The sequence below is a fragment of the Acartia tonsa genome, chromosome 5 (genome assembly GCF_053477335.1).
Source record: "Acartia tonsa isolate MP-2025a chromosome 5, ASM5347733v1, whole genome shotgun sequence".
NCBI lineage: Eukaryota > Metazoa > Arthropoda > Copepoda > Calanoida > Acartiidae > Acartia > Acartia tonsa.
This window is the reverse complement of record NC_137264.1, coordinates 53,914,236-53,932,411: the sequence shown is the minus strand read 5'-3', so window position 1 is coordinate 53,932,411 and position 18,176 is coordinate 53,914,236. Positions and strand designations below refer to the sequence as shown.

The following is an 18,176-nucleotide window of genomic DNA, read 5'->3' as shown; positions in this document are numbered from 1 at the left end:
GCCTAAAGAATATTTGTGGTAAACAGATAAAAAAAAACTAGAGGCCTGTTTTGTTTATGTGTGTTAAGATCTGATAAACGGCTGTATGAAGTAAATTATAGATAATGTATGTCTTCATGAATGATGTAATTGGATACAGAGGAAAATGTCATTCTTGCACACACAATTTTCAGAGAGAAAGAGAATAGTTATTTATCGCATCGTGTTATAAACAGCTTTTTGTGGATATAAAAAAGATTAGAGTAAACCAATAGAGAGAGAAAGGGTTAAATAACTGTATCTCCCCATAGCAACCACCTTGTGCAACCTTTCTATTGGGTCATTGAAAATCAACAAATGGTATCGCTTATATCAACACAGCCAAGTAGCAGAAAATAGTTTAGAAGCAGATGAAAGAGGTCTTTAAAAAAGAAAGGGAGGTAGTTGTCTGTATATACATCTATACCATAGATCATACACACATATCCATTTTATTCAATTTTATTAGTTATTTCTTTCATCGTATTATAAACAGCTTTCCGCGGATATAAAATGTACAATTGTAGGATTAAAACCAGTGTAATTAGCCCCGAGGTGCCGAAGGCACGGGCTTAAAAAACTGGTTTTAATCTTATGCTTGTACATTTTATATTCGTAGAAAGCAGTTTATAATACGATGCTAGACATAGTCTTTTCGTATGGATGAGAACCGGTTCCTATCCACCGGATTCGAATAAATACGAGAAAGGTATAATTTATAAGCTTCTTTGTTCTACAGTTTATAGAATCTTTATATAAATCCTGGGGGGGAGGGTTGGTTTTAAGCTATTTTTACAGAGCCCTAAGAGATTCTAGGGTTGCAAAGGCTAATTTTATAGTCATAGATAATTTTTGCTCAGGCAAACTAGTGCAGAATTACAAACTGCAAGGTTATTTATTTATACCTGTGTTTAAAACTTTATCGTATTCATTCGAATCCGGTGGATAGGAACCGGTTCTCATCCATACGAAAAAACTATGTCTAGCATCGTATTATATCCAGCTTTCTACGAATATAAAAATGTACAATCAAAAGATTAAAACCAGTTTTTTTTAGCCGGTGCCTTCGGCACCTCGGGGCTAAAAAACTAGTTTTAATCTTATAATTGTACATTCTATATCCGCGGAAAGCCGTTTATAATACGATGCGAGAAATAACTATTATCGGTCCCTTGATTTCTATTTGATATCCTTGTAATTTTTCTCTCGCGCTTTCACATAAAGTTTCTTTTAAGCACTGGTAACCCCCTTCCCCCTTGTTTTTTTAAATAATGATATTAATCTACAATATAAACTACAAATAGCACAAAAATGGCACTTATATTTCCAAAAAATAGAGTTTATGACAATTCTAACGATATGCATGGCGTTTTTCTACTATTAATACAAGCCGCGCAATTTGAATTATAATATATATAAAGCATTTTATATAATTGTTATATTTTCTATGCATAATTAAGATTTGAAAAAAAACGTTTCTATTGAAACACCCTGTATATTATAAAGTACCAAAGTTTTTGTTTTTTGTTTTGAAGATTAAGATCTCAATAACTACCAAACTGATTCGGTTCTCTGCTGTAAGTAAGACTTACATACGTCCCGTTTGGTAATTTCAGCAAATTTTTTTGTGATTTTTGGGGGCAACACATCGTAATAAAGACGACCTTTTTATCTACCCATCAAATATTATTTTTTATTTATTTTGCTTGTTGGCTATACCTTATTCTTGACAAAGTAATTACTCTATTCCTATTTCTAATATCTTGAAAAAATGAATAGGGGGGGGGGGGGGATAAGTGTTCGACAAGGTACTCAGTGCGAAAGCGCCTTTTCTTTTTTTTGTCTTGACTTTTTTTTTCAATTAAGTGACATTCTTTTTAGTTAATTTTGTTTTTTCTCTCTTTTTTTTATAGTTGCAAAACTATTTCGAAGTTTTTTAGTTAATTTTGTTTTACTGTGGTCGTCTGTCCTTTTAATTTATAAGGGAATGTTTTTAAAAATGTTGAGGAAAACCCAACAGACCATCAGTTCTTTGATTGCACGATATTTGTCTGGAAGTCCTAATTTTGTATAATAATTTGTTGCGCCTGATTAGGGGCCAGAGCATTACCCTTATCCCACTTGGAAGCTTTACAAATGTTTTTCTTGGGGTGGTTTTAGGCTATTTACCTGACCTCTTCGCCTTCCCCTAGGTGCTAAGGTTGGAGCCACTTTAGATAAATAAAGAATTAGCTATTTCACAACATAATGGTTGTGTTGGGAAATATAAAGAGCAATGTACTTTATAGTGATGGCAATCCGTCGAATTTTTGGGCCGGATTCGGATTCCGAAATCTTAAAAGAATCAAAAAAGTGGCGTATTCCTTGCAGATTCCGGATTCTTATTTTTGGCGGATTCCGGATTCTAGCAGTATTTTAAAAGGCTTTTTAAAAAAATTAATGAAGCATGAAAAGCTGTGAAATGAAAATAAATACCTACAAAAAAAAACGCAATTTTGGATGCTAGCTAGTTTATACCTGTAGTTAAGAAGAAACAATAAAATACTTTTTAGGTATATGTCTGCCACATTTTAAATAAGTTTTGTCTGAAAAAAAAACTGTTAATTGTTGAAAGAAAAAACTCAAGACGCTAATTAAGAATCCGGAATCCGCTATTAAAAAACGGACTCCGGATCCGGATTCTGATACCAAAATTGGCCCTAAAATTAGGCAGATTCCGGATCCGGATTGCCAACCCTAGTACTTTACTAACAACAGTGGTATATAGTTGTGTAATTATAAAAGTTATTGTACATTAATATCCGCAACTGTAGCATTATAAAATTCTTAAAAGGTTTTTTGGAAGATCTCAGAAGTTGCTAGTCCGTTTTGTTTGTATTTTTTTCAGGAAATTATTAAAACAGCACAAACTGTACTCTTATCTTTGATTAATTATCATCGCTAAACACTTATATTCTTCAAGCGAGGGAGTAGACATTGGGTTGTTTATGTAAATAGTCCCCAATGAAAACTTTCTAAGACCGTTTTCTTATTTGTTGGCTCACCAGCTGTGGGGACTTTTATTAAATTTTGATTGGTTGGTTCATTAAGTTAAGTGACCAAACTACTAAATATAACCTACAGAAAGATAAAATTTGTATGTCATCATTGGGGATGTACATCAAATTATACATATACAATTGTTAAGTAGCAAAAATATCTTTTTGCAAATATTTCTGCGGAAGTGAATCCACACTTGTAAAGTTAATGCTCTTACTTTTTTCTTCTTTACTCTGTGTGACATGTAATTCCTTTTCTCGTATTCATTCGAATCCGGTGGATAGGAACCGGTTCTCATCCATACGAAAAAATTATGTCTAGCACCGTATAATAACCAGTTTTCTACGAATATAGAAATGTACAATCTTAAGATTAAAACCAGTTTTTTTAGCCGGTGCCTTTGGCAACACGGGGCTAAAAAAACTAGTTTTAATCTTATAATTGTACATTCTATATCCGCGGAAAGCCGTTTATAATACGATACGAGAAATAACTATTATTGGATTTAGATTTGCTTTCTTTTTTGTATCTTTGTGCAAAGATATTTGCATTTTTTCTTATTTTAATTTTGTCGCTTTTCTATTTTATATCACAAAAAAATCGAAGAGAGGGGCCCAAGTTATAGCTTAAAACCATTCAAATACTTTCAAGTTTTTAAACAAAATAAACTAAAGCCATCAGGAGTTTCATGATAAGCTTCACTGTAAAGGAGAACTATATCTGTTCAGTGGTTAGCGAGAACCAGGGACAAAAAGTTTGTCTGTCCGTCCGTCCGTCCGTCTGTCCGTCTGTCTGTCTGTCTGTCCGTCCCTTAAGATCTCTGTAACCACTAAACCGATTGGATTCTACTCTTCAGGGAATATATCTACTGGTCCTGCGGTGGTTTAAGGCTATTTTTTGGGGGTGGGACACCCACAACAAACCTAAAAACAACCCCCCCTCATTTTTTTATTTAAATTGATTAGTGGTTTTGTGGTATCTGCCGAGGATAAATGGCAGACACCGGAGTTCAATTAGATTACGGCAGTGTGACAGACGTGGACACCTTACTATAGAGAAGCTACGCTTCTCTAGCTTTCACTAGATAATGATCAACATCTATTTTCAGTTGTCACTTTATTGAAGGTTTAAAAGATACTGAAGCTATATACAACAAACAATAATAACATGGATAGGAATAAATAATCATAACATAAAAGCATAAATAATACATATACAATGGTCAGTTTGGGCAATAATGATCCCCCATCCCTGAAAAGGGTGGGGGAGAATTAAGAATACAGTTAACCATAATAAACATGACAGATTTAATCATTAATTCCAAGCGTAGGGAGGGGGTCACTAGACCCCTTCCCCAGGACTCGGGGGAGGGCCGTTGACCCTCCACCGAACCCCAGATCAGGGGTGCCATAGGCATGGCTCACGGTTGCCGAATACCACAACTCTCCCCTCGGAAGGCTGGGAGGGGGTTTCCCTACCAGACTTCCGACAGTGGTTGAGGCCTTCGGCCCGCTCCTTAGGGCTAAAATATATACAAACGATAATGATTCAATGGAATCCTAGTGGTGAGTATCTTCTTAGGGTTGATGGGCTCCCAGTGTGGGATAGAAGGCAGAGGCTGGCTTGGGTTGGACACGTTGGTCAGCGCCGGCAGGTATCAGGTTTGCTGGTGGCACAGTTGTTGCTGGAACAGTCAGCAGTGGGGCCTGCTGGTTGTTGTTGGCAGCGGCTGGGGCACTGGCTGTCAGGTTGATCGTCTGAGCAACGGCCTGTCCTCCTGAGGGGCCGCGGGGTCTGCCAGAGGGCGGTCCTGGCCTACCTGGGCGGTCATGCCCGCTGTCAGTGGATTTCATAGACACCATTTCCTCTGCTGCTTCCCTGCCGATGGGAATGGCATCCCAGTCCACTGAAAAGTCCCGGGACTTGGCATGGTTGAGCCTGGCTCTAGCCAGCGCTTTCCTATATAAAGCTGGATGGTACAGGAACACTTGTGATATCGCATTCAGGGCTGCTCGGACTCCTCCTTGTGCTGCTGCCAGGGAGATGATGGTTAGGTCCCCCAGCAGTTTGAGGATCAACAACAGCAAACACAGTATGGCTGCGCCATCTCCCCACTCGTGGATGGCTTGTCTAAATCCAGCCCAGACATCCAGGGCTGCCTCTCCTTCCTCCGCCAGTCGGTCAATGTTGTAGGACACTATCCCATGGTCTCCTGTGGCCGAACAGCTGCCTTGCTGAACGCAGGAGCCATAGGATAGGCCGGTCAGCATGGCACTCTTGTATGCTGGGAACGCCAGCAGTTGTTGCCAGTCGTTCAACTCAGCCTGCGAATACAAGCCACCTGAACTGAAGTCATCTAAGGGTTCTGTCAACAACTGCTTAGGCGTATCCAGCGGGGGTGGCCTCTTCTTGGGAGCGGGGGTTAACTCTATCCAGCCTTCCTCCGCGTGCACAGTCAGGGGGTAGGTGGAGGAGCAGGGAACCTTGGTGGCGTGTTCACTGTATACCCGTGTCACAGCGTCTACAAAACCTGTGGGCTCTACTGGCACTTTGTCCCAACACTCCTTGTGTTCGCGGACAACGTACTTGTGACGTTGGCAGGTCAGCTGCAGCAGGATGTCTCCCCTCAGTACCGAGAACGTGCTCCCCTGGACACGCACCGGGTGGGCCGGGTCTAGTTGCTGGAGCTTCAAGCAGTTGGCCGCCACTTCTTCTGCTGCGGTGCTTTTCATGCGCGTTTCCAGGGCAAATCCAATATAACCTGCATGTATCTGTGCTTGAAGGGGAACGTCAACATCCCTGGCCGACACTCTGGGCAGCGCAGCCGCGGCTGGGTCAGCTGCCACGAACAGCGCTGGATGGTTTGTGGCATGGGCCTCGAAGTCGCAGTTCACAATCGAGGTGGGGTTGGTCATGTTGATGAAAAACTGAGCCTGATGGTCAACCAGATATGCATCCATCACCAGGCTGGGCTGGAGGCTGCGGCTTAGCCTCAAGGGGCAATCTCTCCCCAGGTGGTCCCACACGTAGGTTGCTTCTCCAGTGATGCAGGACAGCTCAGAATGGGGACACTCTAGGGCCAAATGGTCAGACTGGGACTCCACCCGTCCATCCTCCACCACATAGGTCTCCTCCTTGACCAGCAGCCGTCGCTCCTGGAGCACTAATTCGTTGCGGTATAGCTGGCCCTCAAAGTGGACGTCCTCCCCCTCGCAACCCACCCCCTCGGGGCTGTTGACGAGGGCGCCCACCATGTCGATGGTGAAGAACAGGGGGTGGTTCAGCTGGAACGTCAGTGGCTGGGTCTTGCCTGGCAGCGTGTAGACTCGGTTCCTGGCCAGGTCTCGGCACGCTTCTGGGTCTATCTTGGTTGGCCTCATGAGGGTGGGGACCGAGGTCACCTTGAGGTGACCCCATACCCCACACCTGAATGTCCACTGGGACACGGTGAGCTGACAGCTGTACCCAGTGGTTTCCCTCACCTTGACTTGCTGCAGGACGTGCACTTCATGGCCCAGGGGCACCTCCTGGTGTAGGGGCTCCGTGTTACACATCTTTTCTTTATTGTAAGACGTGACATGGGTGGGGTTGGCACAGTCCCACCCCACCAGGACGTAGCTGGTTGTAGGCCACACGGCTGCCAGCAGGAGGCCCCACAGGACCATCCACCAATGGGAGAGGCTTCCAGGTAACCATCTTCCTCGTACACGCGGCTGGGGATCTTCAGCTCTGGTCACGGCTGCTTCTTGGGACTGGACACGGCTGGGCTGCTCCTGGCTAGACACGAATTTCCATTGAGCGTTATCTGTATGCGGTCGAGGCACCCCGATACCCTCCCCAATGACAGACTGGCAAGCGACTGGCACTTGCCTGGGTGTCGGCTCCCCTAGCCCTAAGTGCTCCCTTCCCTTGTCCAAAGCATGCCCAGTGGCATGGGGCTGAAGTGCATGTGGCACAGGCTCGCCCTTACTCACTGCCCTCCCCTGCCCTAGGAACTCAGGTGCATGTGGCACAGGCAAGTCCTTATTTTCCCAAATTTCAATCTCCCCAGCCTCAGGTGCAGGGGGCACAGGCAAGGCTGGGTGTTTACAATATTTTGGATATAACACATTTAACAATTTCAACTTATCCTGATGTTGAGCAGCTGGGTTCCCTTGGCTGGCAGGGGGCTCTGGATGGCATGTAGCTGGGCTCTCCCTGCAGGCTGGTGGCGCTGGCTGGCATGTAGCTGGGCTCTCCCTGCAGGCTGGTGGCGCTGGCTGGCTGGGGGTGACGGGTGTCACCCCTTCCTCTGGGACCGCTGGCTCGTTCCAGGACTCAGGTCTCTCGGTGGCGGCGACGGTTGTCGCCCCAGACATCAGGTTGGAGGCTGGCTCGTTCCAGGATCCAGGTATCTCGGTGGCGGCGACGGTTGTCGCCCCAGGCACCAGGTGGGAGGCGCTGGATAGCACCCCCCCATCATCCCAGGTGGCGACGCCGGGTGGCGTCCCATACATCGATGCAGAGGTGCTGGCTAGCACCTCCTGCCTCTCTCGTTCGGGGGCTGCCAGGACCTCCCCGTACACCGTCTCAGGGACGCTGGGCAGCGCCCCTCCACTCTTGCTGGGTAGGCTCAGTCGGGCAGGTTCCATCATGTTGAGGCTAAAAGGTTGGGGCCTCAGCACCTCTGGCTCGGCTATGTTGTTGGGCTGTATCAGCTCTGGCCCCAGATGGTTAAGACTGAAGCCTAGGCCAACCCGGTTGGGTTCAGCCGCGCCGCCCAGTACGTTGATCCTAGCTGGGACAGTCCCAAACTGCGGCATCCCATCGGCTCGGTCCGCAGCTCTGGGGGCGGCTGCTTGCTGTGGTGGTGCTGGGGGCGCGCTCCCTTCCATATGGGCCACTCTGCTGGGCTTCCCTGGAGGGGCACCCTTGTCGGCGGTGCGCCTGCGGCTGGCTACCTGGGCCCAGTCAGCTCTACAGTCGGCCGCCGTGTGACCGTCATAGTGGCAACGCGCACACTTGGCAGAACGGTCACGGCGTGGCTGGGTGCGTCTCTCCTCTAGGCTAACTTCCACAGGCGTTGGGCAGTCTCGAGCTTGGTGGCCTCTCCCCTGGCAGCGGTAGCAGCGGCCTGGAACCTTGTCATCTGGAGCGACCTTCCCCATCTGGTGGAGACCCGGAGCCAAGGAGCCAATCTCCATTGGCTCCGACTCGTCATATTGGGGCAACTGGATGCAGGCAGATCCAGTCAGCCCGTCGGTCGAGTCCACTAAGCACACACCTTCCTTCAGCTGCTTAGTAACCATGGTCACGGTGAACATGGCCTTACGAGTGTACTCAGGTACACTCGTAATTTCATGGTTCATCATGAGGCGTTTTACATTGGCGTTACGAATTCCACGATTTAATTCGTCCACCAACAACTCAAGATCCTCATGGTTGTAGGCGTCCCTATACAAGGCGCACTTAGTTGATATGTACGCTTGTATAGGTTCTGTCGAGTGTTGCTTGTAATCCATAAACGCTTGTTTAAGCGTTTGGGATTCAAAAGCAGGGCGAAATAGCAATTCACACTCGGTCTTGACCTGTTCGTAGGTCAAGGCTTGGCCTGCCTCGCCAAACAGATGGGACGCCATTTCCGCCGCTTGCCCTACCAGTGACAGTAGTAGGGCGTTGCGGCGGTTGAGGGAATCATGAGGTGGCACGCGGTAAGCCGCCCATGACATCTCAAGTCTGCGGATATGTGCCGACCAGGATTGCTTGGGCGGCCCTCTAAACTCCGGCAGATTGCTCAGCATCAGCTTGCGGTACTCGGCTGGGGCCGGCTGAGGGTCATCCTGGAGCCATCCTGGGGCTTGGTCACCTCCGGGGGCTTGATGCTGGTCCATTGGGTCAACGGTGAAACGGCGGGCACAAAGTTATACAGTACTAAAATGAATGGTTTGTCACTTGAGGCTTCCTAGCCTAACAACCAACACTGTTTGTATCACTAGGTTGGGAGTTTAGTTGCAAAGATATAACTTAGCTGTACTTATCACTAGTTAGGTGTTGAGGTTGTAGGGTAGGCTGGTAGAGGTAGATAGATGTTGAGGGTCTGAACTGCTGTCAGGAACTGATTGGGTTTTCCCTTATCACACTAGAGCTAGGAGGAAAGAAACTTGCAATTCTTTATTTGCTAAAAATACCCCTGTTAAATGCTATGGAGTAGCTCCGCTCCGGTGTGAGTGTGTGTGTGTGTGTGTGTGTGTGTGCGTGGAACCTCCTGTCCTTGTAACGCGCGTCCGCGCCGTCAAATCCGCGCACACGGGGAAAACGCGCTCTCACCCCTCAACTCGCTCTCTCATTGGTCCGCTTCGTCCGTTGGATTTATGATATTTTCTGCACTCTGTTGCGCTACCCGTGAATGGCGCTCTGTGTGTCCGATCGCTAGCCCCACACTACAGACGGACTTAGTCTAGTGTGGGTAGGAAGGGGGAAGCGCGTGAGGGGACGGGGGTAACTCCGTCCGTTCCCCCTGTGAGGGAGGGGGGTAACTGTGTGCTGGTGTAATAGGGCCTTTTCTTCTTAATCCTAGGCTTATCTATTATATCACCCTGATTGTATTTGCCTTCAATGGAGAGGGGCCCCTCCCTTTCCCTTGGAATAAGGGGTGTATTGTTGTTGTGCTGTGGGCTTGAGATTGTTTTGATTGTATATCAGGGTCTTTATTATATTACAGCTAGCTTCTATTTTTGTCCTTATCACAATTGCATAACAGATTTGTTTGCCAACTCTGTTCTATTTTTAGCTGTTATCACAATACACAATAATCCAAGCCTGTTCTATTCTTAGATTTATCACAACACAACAATTTGTTTGCCAAACTTTGCTCATAAATCTATTGTTTGGCCATCACACTAGGGTGGTAATCCCTGCAAATGTGATATAATATCTGTTTTCTAGATGGGTGGCTGCGTTGTAGCTTCTCAGGATACTCGGAGTTGACGTAGTTTTTCTCTGTTCTGGTGCACTACACTCGTATGTTAGCTCGCAGCTTGCAGCTATGTGGCATGTTTCAGCCTATCGGCGGCAGGGAATGTCCCGTCCTGCTAGCGCCGCTGATCCAAATCCGGCTGATGGCGGCAGGGAATGTCCCGTCCTGCTAGCGCCACTGGTTCGGATCCTGCTATTTCTTGCAGTAAAGTTGGCCTATTTCCAGCCGTTTACACTTATTTGGCTTGTTTCAGCCGGTCCGCAGGCCTGTTTCAGCCCTTTTGGCGCTCAATTCTCCGTTAGATATCAGCGCTGCTCGCGGTTATTCATCAAATTTCGCTGTCTCGCTTCCACAACTGCCGGATGCAGAGTTAAACTTTGCTGTCCAGGGTGGGTAATTCAGGTTGCTTGCGTCAGTTTTGCCAGATTCACTGCTGGGAGTACCTTAGCCTCAGATGCGCGTCTGCTCTACACTTGTGGTTCGCCGTAATCTCACACAGCTGTCACCAAAGTTGTGGTATCCGCCGAGGATAAATGGCAGACACCGGAGTTCAATTAGATTACGGCAGTGTGACAGACGTGGACACCTTACTATAGAGAAGCTACGCTTCTCTAGCTTTCACTAGATAATGATCAACATCTATTTTCAGTTGTCACTTTATTGAAGGTTTAAAAGATACTGAAGCTATATACAACAAACAATAATAACATGGATAGGAATAAATAATCATAACATAAAAGCATAAATAATACATATACAATGGTCAGTTTGGGCAATAATGATCCCCCATCCCTGAAAAGGGTGGGGGAGAATTAAGAATACAGTTAACCATAATAAACATGACAGATTTAATCATTAATTCCAAGCGTAGGGAGGGGGTCACTAGACCCCTTCCCCAGGACTCGGGGGAGGGCCGTTGACCCTCCACCGAACCCCAGATCAGGGGTGCCATAGGCATGGCTCACGGTTGCCGAATACCACAGTTTCATCTCCAATAGAACTTCATCCCGTGTCATATGAAAAGCTTAACCAAACCATATCCGTAGCAAAATAGTTAGCTTTGCGAGAACCTAAGGGACAAACAAAAAGCTCTACAATAGGATTTTAAGCAATATCTGATTAAAATATCAAGTTTCTATTCTTTATAGCTAATGCCACAGGTCGTAAGCCATCATTTCGCGGTCAGCCTGACCCAAGAGCCATTCATAATCAGCAACCAATTGAAAATGCGTCACCTTCGTCTCCACGAAGAAACCCGGGAGCGGTCAACTATGGGGAAGAGGTTGAAGGGGAAGGAGGAATGGGGGAGAGACAGAGAAGATTGAGTGGAACCCAACCAAGGGGAGGTCCCCTGCTCCCCAGCAGCTATCGCCATTACCACCCCCCGCCCGGGGGTGGAGACAAAACCGGTTTACAACGACATCCTAGTCCTAATAGAAATGCTAGGTTACCCCCAAATTTGCCAGATAGATACCAGCAAAGAGATGCTCCAGGTGAATTGATTTGGTAACTGGATAAATTGTCCCAAAAATCAGTGATGTTTTGTATTTTTTAGGGTTTTCTTTCCCGCTTCTCCTCTCATTTCTCTCATTTTTAAGACGTCACATGGCTTATTTTTGAGACACTTTGTCCAGTTACATTGATTTGTTACCAATACATGCAAAAACTTATTTTATTCCGTCTAAATTGCCTGAACATGATAAATATCAGATTTAAATTTCTGGTGGTTTCCCCATAAGTGCCTATTAGAGCACAGAAATCTCCCCTTGTAATTTTGTAATAAATTTAAAATAATGGGACTGATTAGTTTTTCGTATGTTTTTTCGAATAAACAGCTTCAAATTTCAAATTAATTACTTTTTTAATCAGTGCCCCCAACAAACGCTGCTGTTTTTGAAACCTGCAGACAAAACCAGCAGCAGCCACCACCATCCATTGCTGCAACCAATCAGCAGCCACCATCAAGTTCTTCAGCCAATCAGCAGCCACCATCAAGTGCTTCAGCCAATAAGCAGCCACCATCTATTGCTGCAACCAATCAGCAGTCACCATCCCTTGTTACAGCCAATCAGAAGCCACCATCCCTTGTTTCAGCCAATCAGCAGCCACCATCCCTTGTTTCAGCCAATCAGCAGGATCAACAAGCAGAATCCAGCTCAAGCCAAACAAAGTGCCAAGGTAATAAGGGAGGGAGGGAGGGGACATTGGGATTTTTATAAACTAGTCCCCAAAGTGTAATAATAACATTCTTATTTGTTGTCCTAACAACCTTGGGGACTTTATTAATTTTTGATTGGTTGGTTCATTTATAAGAGTATCCAACCGTTTCAAGCACTAATTATATTCTACAAATGGGGTAATTTTGTGTATCACCATTGGGTCACTGTCTTATCCCTTTAGATCCCTGCAAGGTAATTTATTGTAATTGTGTTGGTTTGACTTTGGCATAGTGTTTGATCACACACAAAAAATAATTTAGCCCGAAAACCAGTGTTGCGGATCCGCATTGATTGTATGCGGATCCGGATCAGTTACAGTATATGTATATAGTCTAGCGGCTACGTTCCTAGAGGCCTCTAGAATCCATTAAGGGTGGAGGAAAGTCGACCCCTCCAACTTCTAATTGTAATTTTTTATAACAAAAATTTGTGGGTACGGAGAGAGAGCGAGAGAGAGAAAGAGAGAGAGAGAGAGAGAGAGAGAGAGAGAGAGAGAGAGAGAGAGAGAGAGAGAGAGAGAGAGAGAGAGAGAGAGGAAATTGCTCTATCAACAAACAAAATTCTTCTCATTATTTTCAATTGAAAACATACAACGACATTAGCGAAGCTATTCTATAAAAAAATGTGTTGTTTGTCAGTATGTCAATATGTCATAAGAATATCAATATATCGATAATATGTCAGCGGTAACCACTTTTATTTCATGTCATATGAGATCCATCACAATAAAAGCATGTCAAGTATCGAAAATGACGTCATTTAATACAAATGACCAATGATAGGCCAGTATTTATTTTACCATTGTGTTGGTCAATTAAAATGTATACTGGCCTATCTTTGGTCAATTGTATTATTTGACGTCATTGTTTATAGGCACTATAAACTGCTTCAAAGTATGATTTTACAAAGCTTAGCTTAGGCATGTAGTTAAATATTTTTTTAGTAGCGAAGCTACTCTATAATTAGAAATGTCCTTCTGTCTTAGTTTGGGGGAAACGTGATTTTCTCTGCTCCTATAAAAGATAAAAGGCTGAATTTTTTTGACAATATTCCCATTATTAAGGAGCCCAATTAACTGCAAAACATCAATGGCGGTCGGACCGCTTTTTAGCAGGTTTTAGGCTTTTTTTGTTTTTTTTTCCATATCTTTGGTGTTTATGGTCTAATTTCCAATTTTCCAATTTCCTGTCATTTCAAGAAAACAACTATGACGGTCAGACTGATTTTAAGCAGGTTTTAGGCTATTTTTGTATTTTTCACATTTTTCTCCATATCTTTGGTGTTTATGGTCCAATTTCCAAAATTTTTTTAGTTTTAAATATCAAAATAAAATTTCCTGTCATTTCAAGAAAACAACTATGACGGTCAGACTGCCTTTAAGCAGGTTTTAGGCTATTTTAGTTTTTTTTCCATATCTTTGGTGTTTATGGTCTAATTTCCAAAATTTTTTCAGTTTTAGATATCAAAATAAATTTCCTGTCATTTCAAGAAAACAGCTATGACGGTCAGACTGATTTTAAGCAGGTTTTAGGCTATTTTTGTATTTTTCACATTTTTCTCCATATCTTTGGTGTTTATGGTCCGATTTCCAAAATTTTTTCAGTTATAGATATCAAAATTAAACTTCCTGTTGTTTTGAGCATCAAGTATGTAATTTAATTTGACCGTCAGTCTGTTAGTCATGATATATAAGAATTAAAAAAATTTAAAACAAATGTTGAAAAGGTTTCGTGATTTTTCCCCAATAAACATGTTTTTGACAACTAATTTTTAAATTCTTATACATAATTTTTGTGCTTCGCTACTTATGGATGTTGTCATCCTTGTTTTTCATTAAGTTTAATACTACACATTAACAATTTTACAGAGCCGCCTAAACTATAAATTCAAAACCTGACAAAAAACGTAGGGGGAGAAAGTCACTCAGCCACGTGACGTCATAAAAATGAGGGAGATGAGAGGAGAAGTGGGAAAGAAAACCCCTAAAAAAGAGATGGACAATCCCTCATTTTTTTGACGTCACGTGGCTTATTTTGGAGTTACTTTATCCACCTACCATAAAACTAAATATAATTTAAAAATAGTATGATAAAGATATATAAAGACTTTTTTTGAGATATACTGAAAAATCATGTATTACATCGTATTATAGACAATTTCTCATGAATATTAAAATAAAAATCATAAATTAATACCAGTTTTGTTAGACCGTGCCTGCGGTTCATTATAGAACTAAACGTAAAAATAGCAACTAAAATTTATCAATTAATTAAGTAAAATAGGTATTCAAATTTCAAAGTAAATTAAAGAAATGGTTTGCTTCTAATAATATTGTAACCACTTGTATTAAAACTTTAATACTCAAATATCATATGCAGGCCCAGAGCCTATACTTGAATTTATATTTGTATTTCAAACTTTTTAAGAAGAGCACTAGCCTGGATCTAAAGGGATAAGACAATGACCGATAAATTTATGTACATACCCAATGATGATTACCTCTTCTGTAGATTAAAATTAGTGGTTGAAACGTTTGAGCACTCTACTTAATGAACGGACCGATTAAAATTCATTATAGTCTCCGCAGTTGTTAAGCTAATTATAAAACTTTGGGGACTAGTGTAATAAACAGTTCCCTCTCACTCTGGCAATACCCTTCTAAACGTTAAATAGGACACAATACCCCCACCCCTTCCCTGTCAAAAAATGGTGTCTTTTCGTCAATATCATGAAAGCTATTACAATTACATTCCTTATATAAAAGTAACAGGATCTTTGTATGTCTGTTTGTACTAAAATGATTGTCCTTTACAGTGTAGCTTCTCATAAATCCTGAAAAGGTTTAAAACTATTTTTGGGAGAGTAATACTTTTTCTTGTCAAAACTAACCAGGGGGGGGGGGTCTAATTCAACCCCCATCACTTCAAGAATTCCTCGAGGCCTGTGGTCGAAATTAGTAAAACGACAAAATGTCTCAAAAATCAGCCATGTCACGTCATAAAAGTGAGGAAGATGAGAGGGGAAGTGGGAAAAGAAAACCCCTAAAAAAGAGATGGATAATCCCTCATTTTTATGGCGTTACATAGAGATTTTTGAGACACTTGGTCCGGTGACCGAAATTATTCATAGAAATTAACATATGTATAGAATGTCAACAGTTTTTACAGGGTTTCGAAATGTTATAATGCAATAAAAAATTTGTTAGGGGTTATAAAGCAATATAGTATAATGAATAAAAAAAAATAGACAAAGCTTAGAATATGTAAGGATAGGTCAATAGCCTTATTGATGTACACCCCCTATTTATCATAAACAAAATTACCCCTTGTAAAGATTAAACTAAATAAAGCAGTATTTGTTATTGCTGCGCTAAAAATGTATGATTGTGAAAATATGACGAAACCCGGTAGGCTTTTTTTAGGCAATTTTTTTTATAGAAAATGCTACTCTCGAAGAGATTTCCAAAGTTGAAGAAAAGCCCTCAGCTCCTGACCAAGTATTTGATACTGAACAAGATATGTCCAAGAAGGTGGACACTAAACCTACAGGTGAAGTTTTTATATGTATCTTTATGAATAAGACAATGGCCGATCAATTGATAAACTTCACATGGTTGAATAGTTTTGATGAAAATTTTAAAAAAAGTACCGATAGTTTTTTAGCCAACGAATAAGATAATTTGGTTATAAAACTTTGATTACCAGTGTAATTTACAGTGCAATTTCCTCTCCCTGCTTTCAGTGTGTCCAATACTAATTGTGAATTGACACTTTTTTGAAGTGTACTTGCTTCGCCCTTGCATTTAAACTAGCGGCTACGCCCCTAGATGCCTTTAGTGGCACTTTAAATGTTTTTTTTTATTTCAAAAATATAATTTGAGAAAAAAAAATTGTCTATGTTACTTTCAAATTGCACGCAATTCGGGAATCTTTAAAAAAAATTAATTTTGTTATGATTTCTCTTGGGAGGGTGGTGGTACCTATGGGAAGCTACCCTGTTAAGGAGAACCCGATCGGTTCAGCGGTTAACGAGATCCTTCGGTACAAACATACAAACAGATAGACATCCTGTTACTTTATTATAAGGATTTCATCTATTCTTTAACGTGATTATTTAGATGTGAAAGAATTGAAGGAAGCAAAGAAGATAACAGATACAAAAAGTGGCTCCGCCACCCCCATAACCTCGATCAACTCTTTCAACAAACTTGTAAGTATTTCTTTAATAGGACAGCTACTTTATACCTTTGGTATGTGTTTATAGACGGATTTTAACAGAGATCCTAGGGGATAAGACAAAGCAATAAATTTTTATGCATAGCCTGTAGACTATTCTTTAAAAGGTTTAAACACTACCAATTTAGAACTAACCAACCAAAATTCCAAAAAAAACCTGAAATTTTAAGTGTTTAAATAAGATAAGATAACATTTAGATAAGATAACATTTTTAAGAATTGTAAAGAATTATTAAAAAATTATTGATCTGTTCATATTTAGTGTAATTTACTTCTAATCTTTTTCTTTCTGAAAACAGTACTACAGACAGAAGGACAAGAGAACTTAATAGAATACAGTATTACAGACAGAAGGACAAGAGAACTAAATAGAATACAGTATTACAGACAGAAGGACAGGAGAACTGAATATAAAGTAGTATTACAGACAGAAGTACAGGAGAACTAAATATAAAGTAGTATTACAGACAGAAGGACAAGAGAACTTAATAGAATACAGTATTACAGACAGAAGGACAGGAGAACTGAATATAAAGTAGTATTACAGACAGAAGGACAGGAGAACTAAATAGAATACAGTATTACAGACAGAAGGACAGGAGATCTAAATAGAATACAGTATTACAGACAGAAGGACAAGAGAACTAAATAGAATACAGTATTACAGACAGAAGGACAGGAGAACTGAATATAAAGTAGTATTACAGACAGAAGTACAGGAGAACTGAATATAAAGTAGTACTACAGACAGAAGGACAAGAGAACTTAATAGAATACAGTATTACAGACAGAAGGACAAGAGAACTAAATAGAATACAGTATTACAGACAGAAGGACAGGAGAACTGAATATAAAGTAGTATTACAGACAGAAGTACAGGAGAACTAAATATAAAGTAGTATTACAGACAGAAGGACAAGAGAACTTAATAGAATACAGTATTACAGACAGAAGGACAGGAGAACTGAATATAAAGTAGTATTACAGACAGAAGGACAGGAGAACTAAATAGAATACAGTATTACAGACAGAAGGACAGGAGAACTGAATATAAAGTAGTATTACAGACAGAAGTACAGGAGAACTAAATATAAAGTAGTATTACAGACAGAAGGACAAGAGAACTTAATAGAATACAGTATTACAGACAGAAGGACAAGAGAACTAAATAGAATACAGTATTACAGACAGAAGGACAGGAGAACTGAATAGAAAGTAGTATTACAGACAGAAGTACAGGAGAACTAAATAGAAAGTAGTATTACAGACAGAAGGACAGGAGAACTGAATAGAAAGTAGTATTACAGACAGAAGGACAGGAGAACTGAATATAAAGTAGTATTACAGACAGAAGGACAGGAGAACTGAATATAAAGTAGTATTACAGACAGAAGGACAAGAGAACTAAATAGAATACAGTATTACAGACAGAAGGACAGGAGAACTAAATAGAAAGTAGTATTACAGACTGAAGGACAAGAGAACTAAATATAAAGTAGTATTACAGACAGAAGGACAGGAGAACTGAATAGAATACAGTATTACAGACAGAAGGACAGGAGAACTTAATAGAATACAGTATTACAGACAGAAGGACAGGAGAACTAAATAGAAAGTAGTATTACAGACAGAAGGACAAGAGAACTGAATAGAATACAGTATTACAGACAGAAGGAAAGGAGAACTGAATAGAAAGTAGTATTACAGACA

The 18,176-nt window shown here is 41.7% G+C and overlaps 1 protein-coding gene across 1 annotated transcript in view; it reads left to right on the top strand.

The window, feature by feature from the left end:
* LOC145320206 (uncharacterized) overlaps positions 1-18,176 on the top strand; it is a 106,024-nt gene that overhangs the window by 48,220 nt on the left and 39,628 nt on the right. The window contains exons 28-31 of the mRNA XM_080162645.1: positions 11,161-11,505; positions 11,882-12,190; positions 15,669-15,779; positions 16,349-16,440. Coding sequence (XP_080018771.1) covers positions 11,161-11,505; positions 11,882-12,190; positions 15,669-15,779; positions 16,349-16,440 — 857 coding nt within the window. The remainder of the gene's footprint in view (positions 1-11,160; positions 11,506-11,881; positions 12,191-15,668; positions 15,780-16,348; positions 16,441-18,176) is intronic.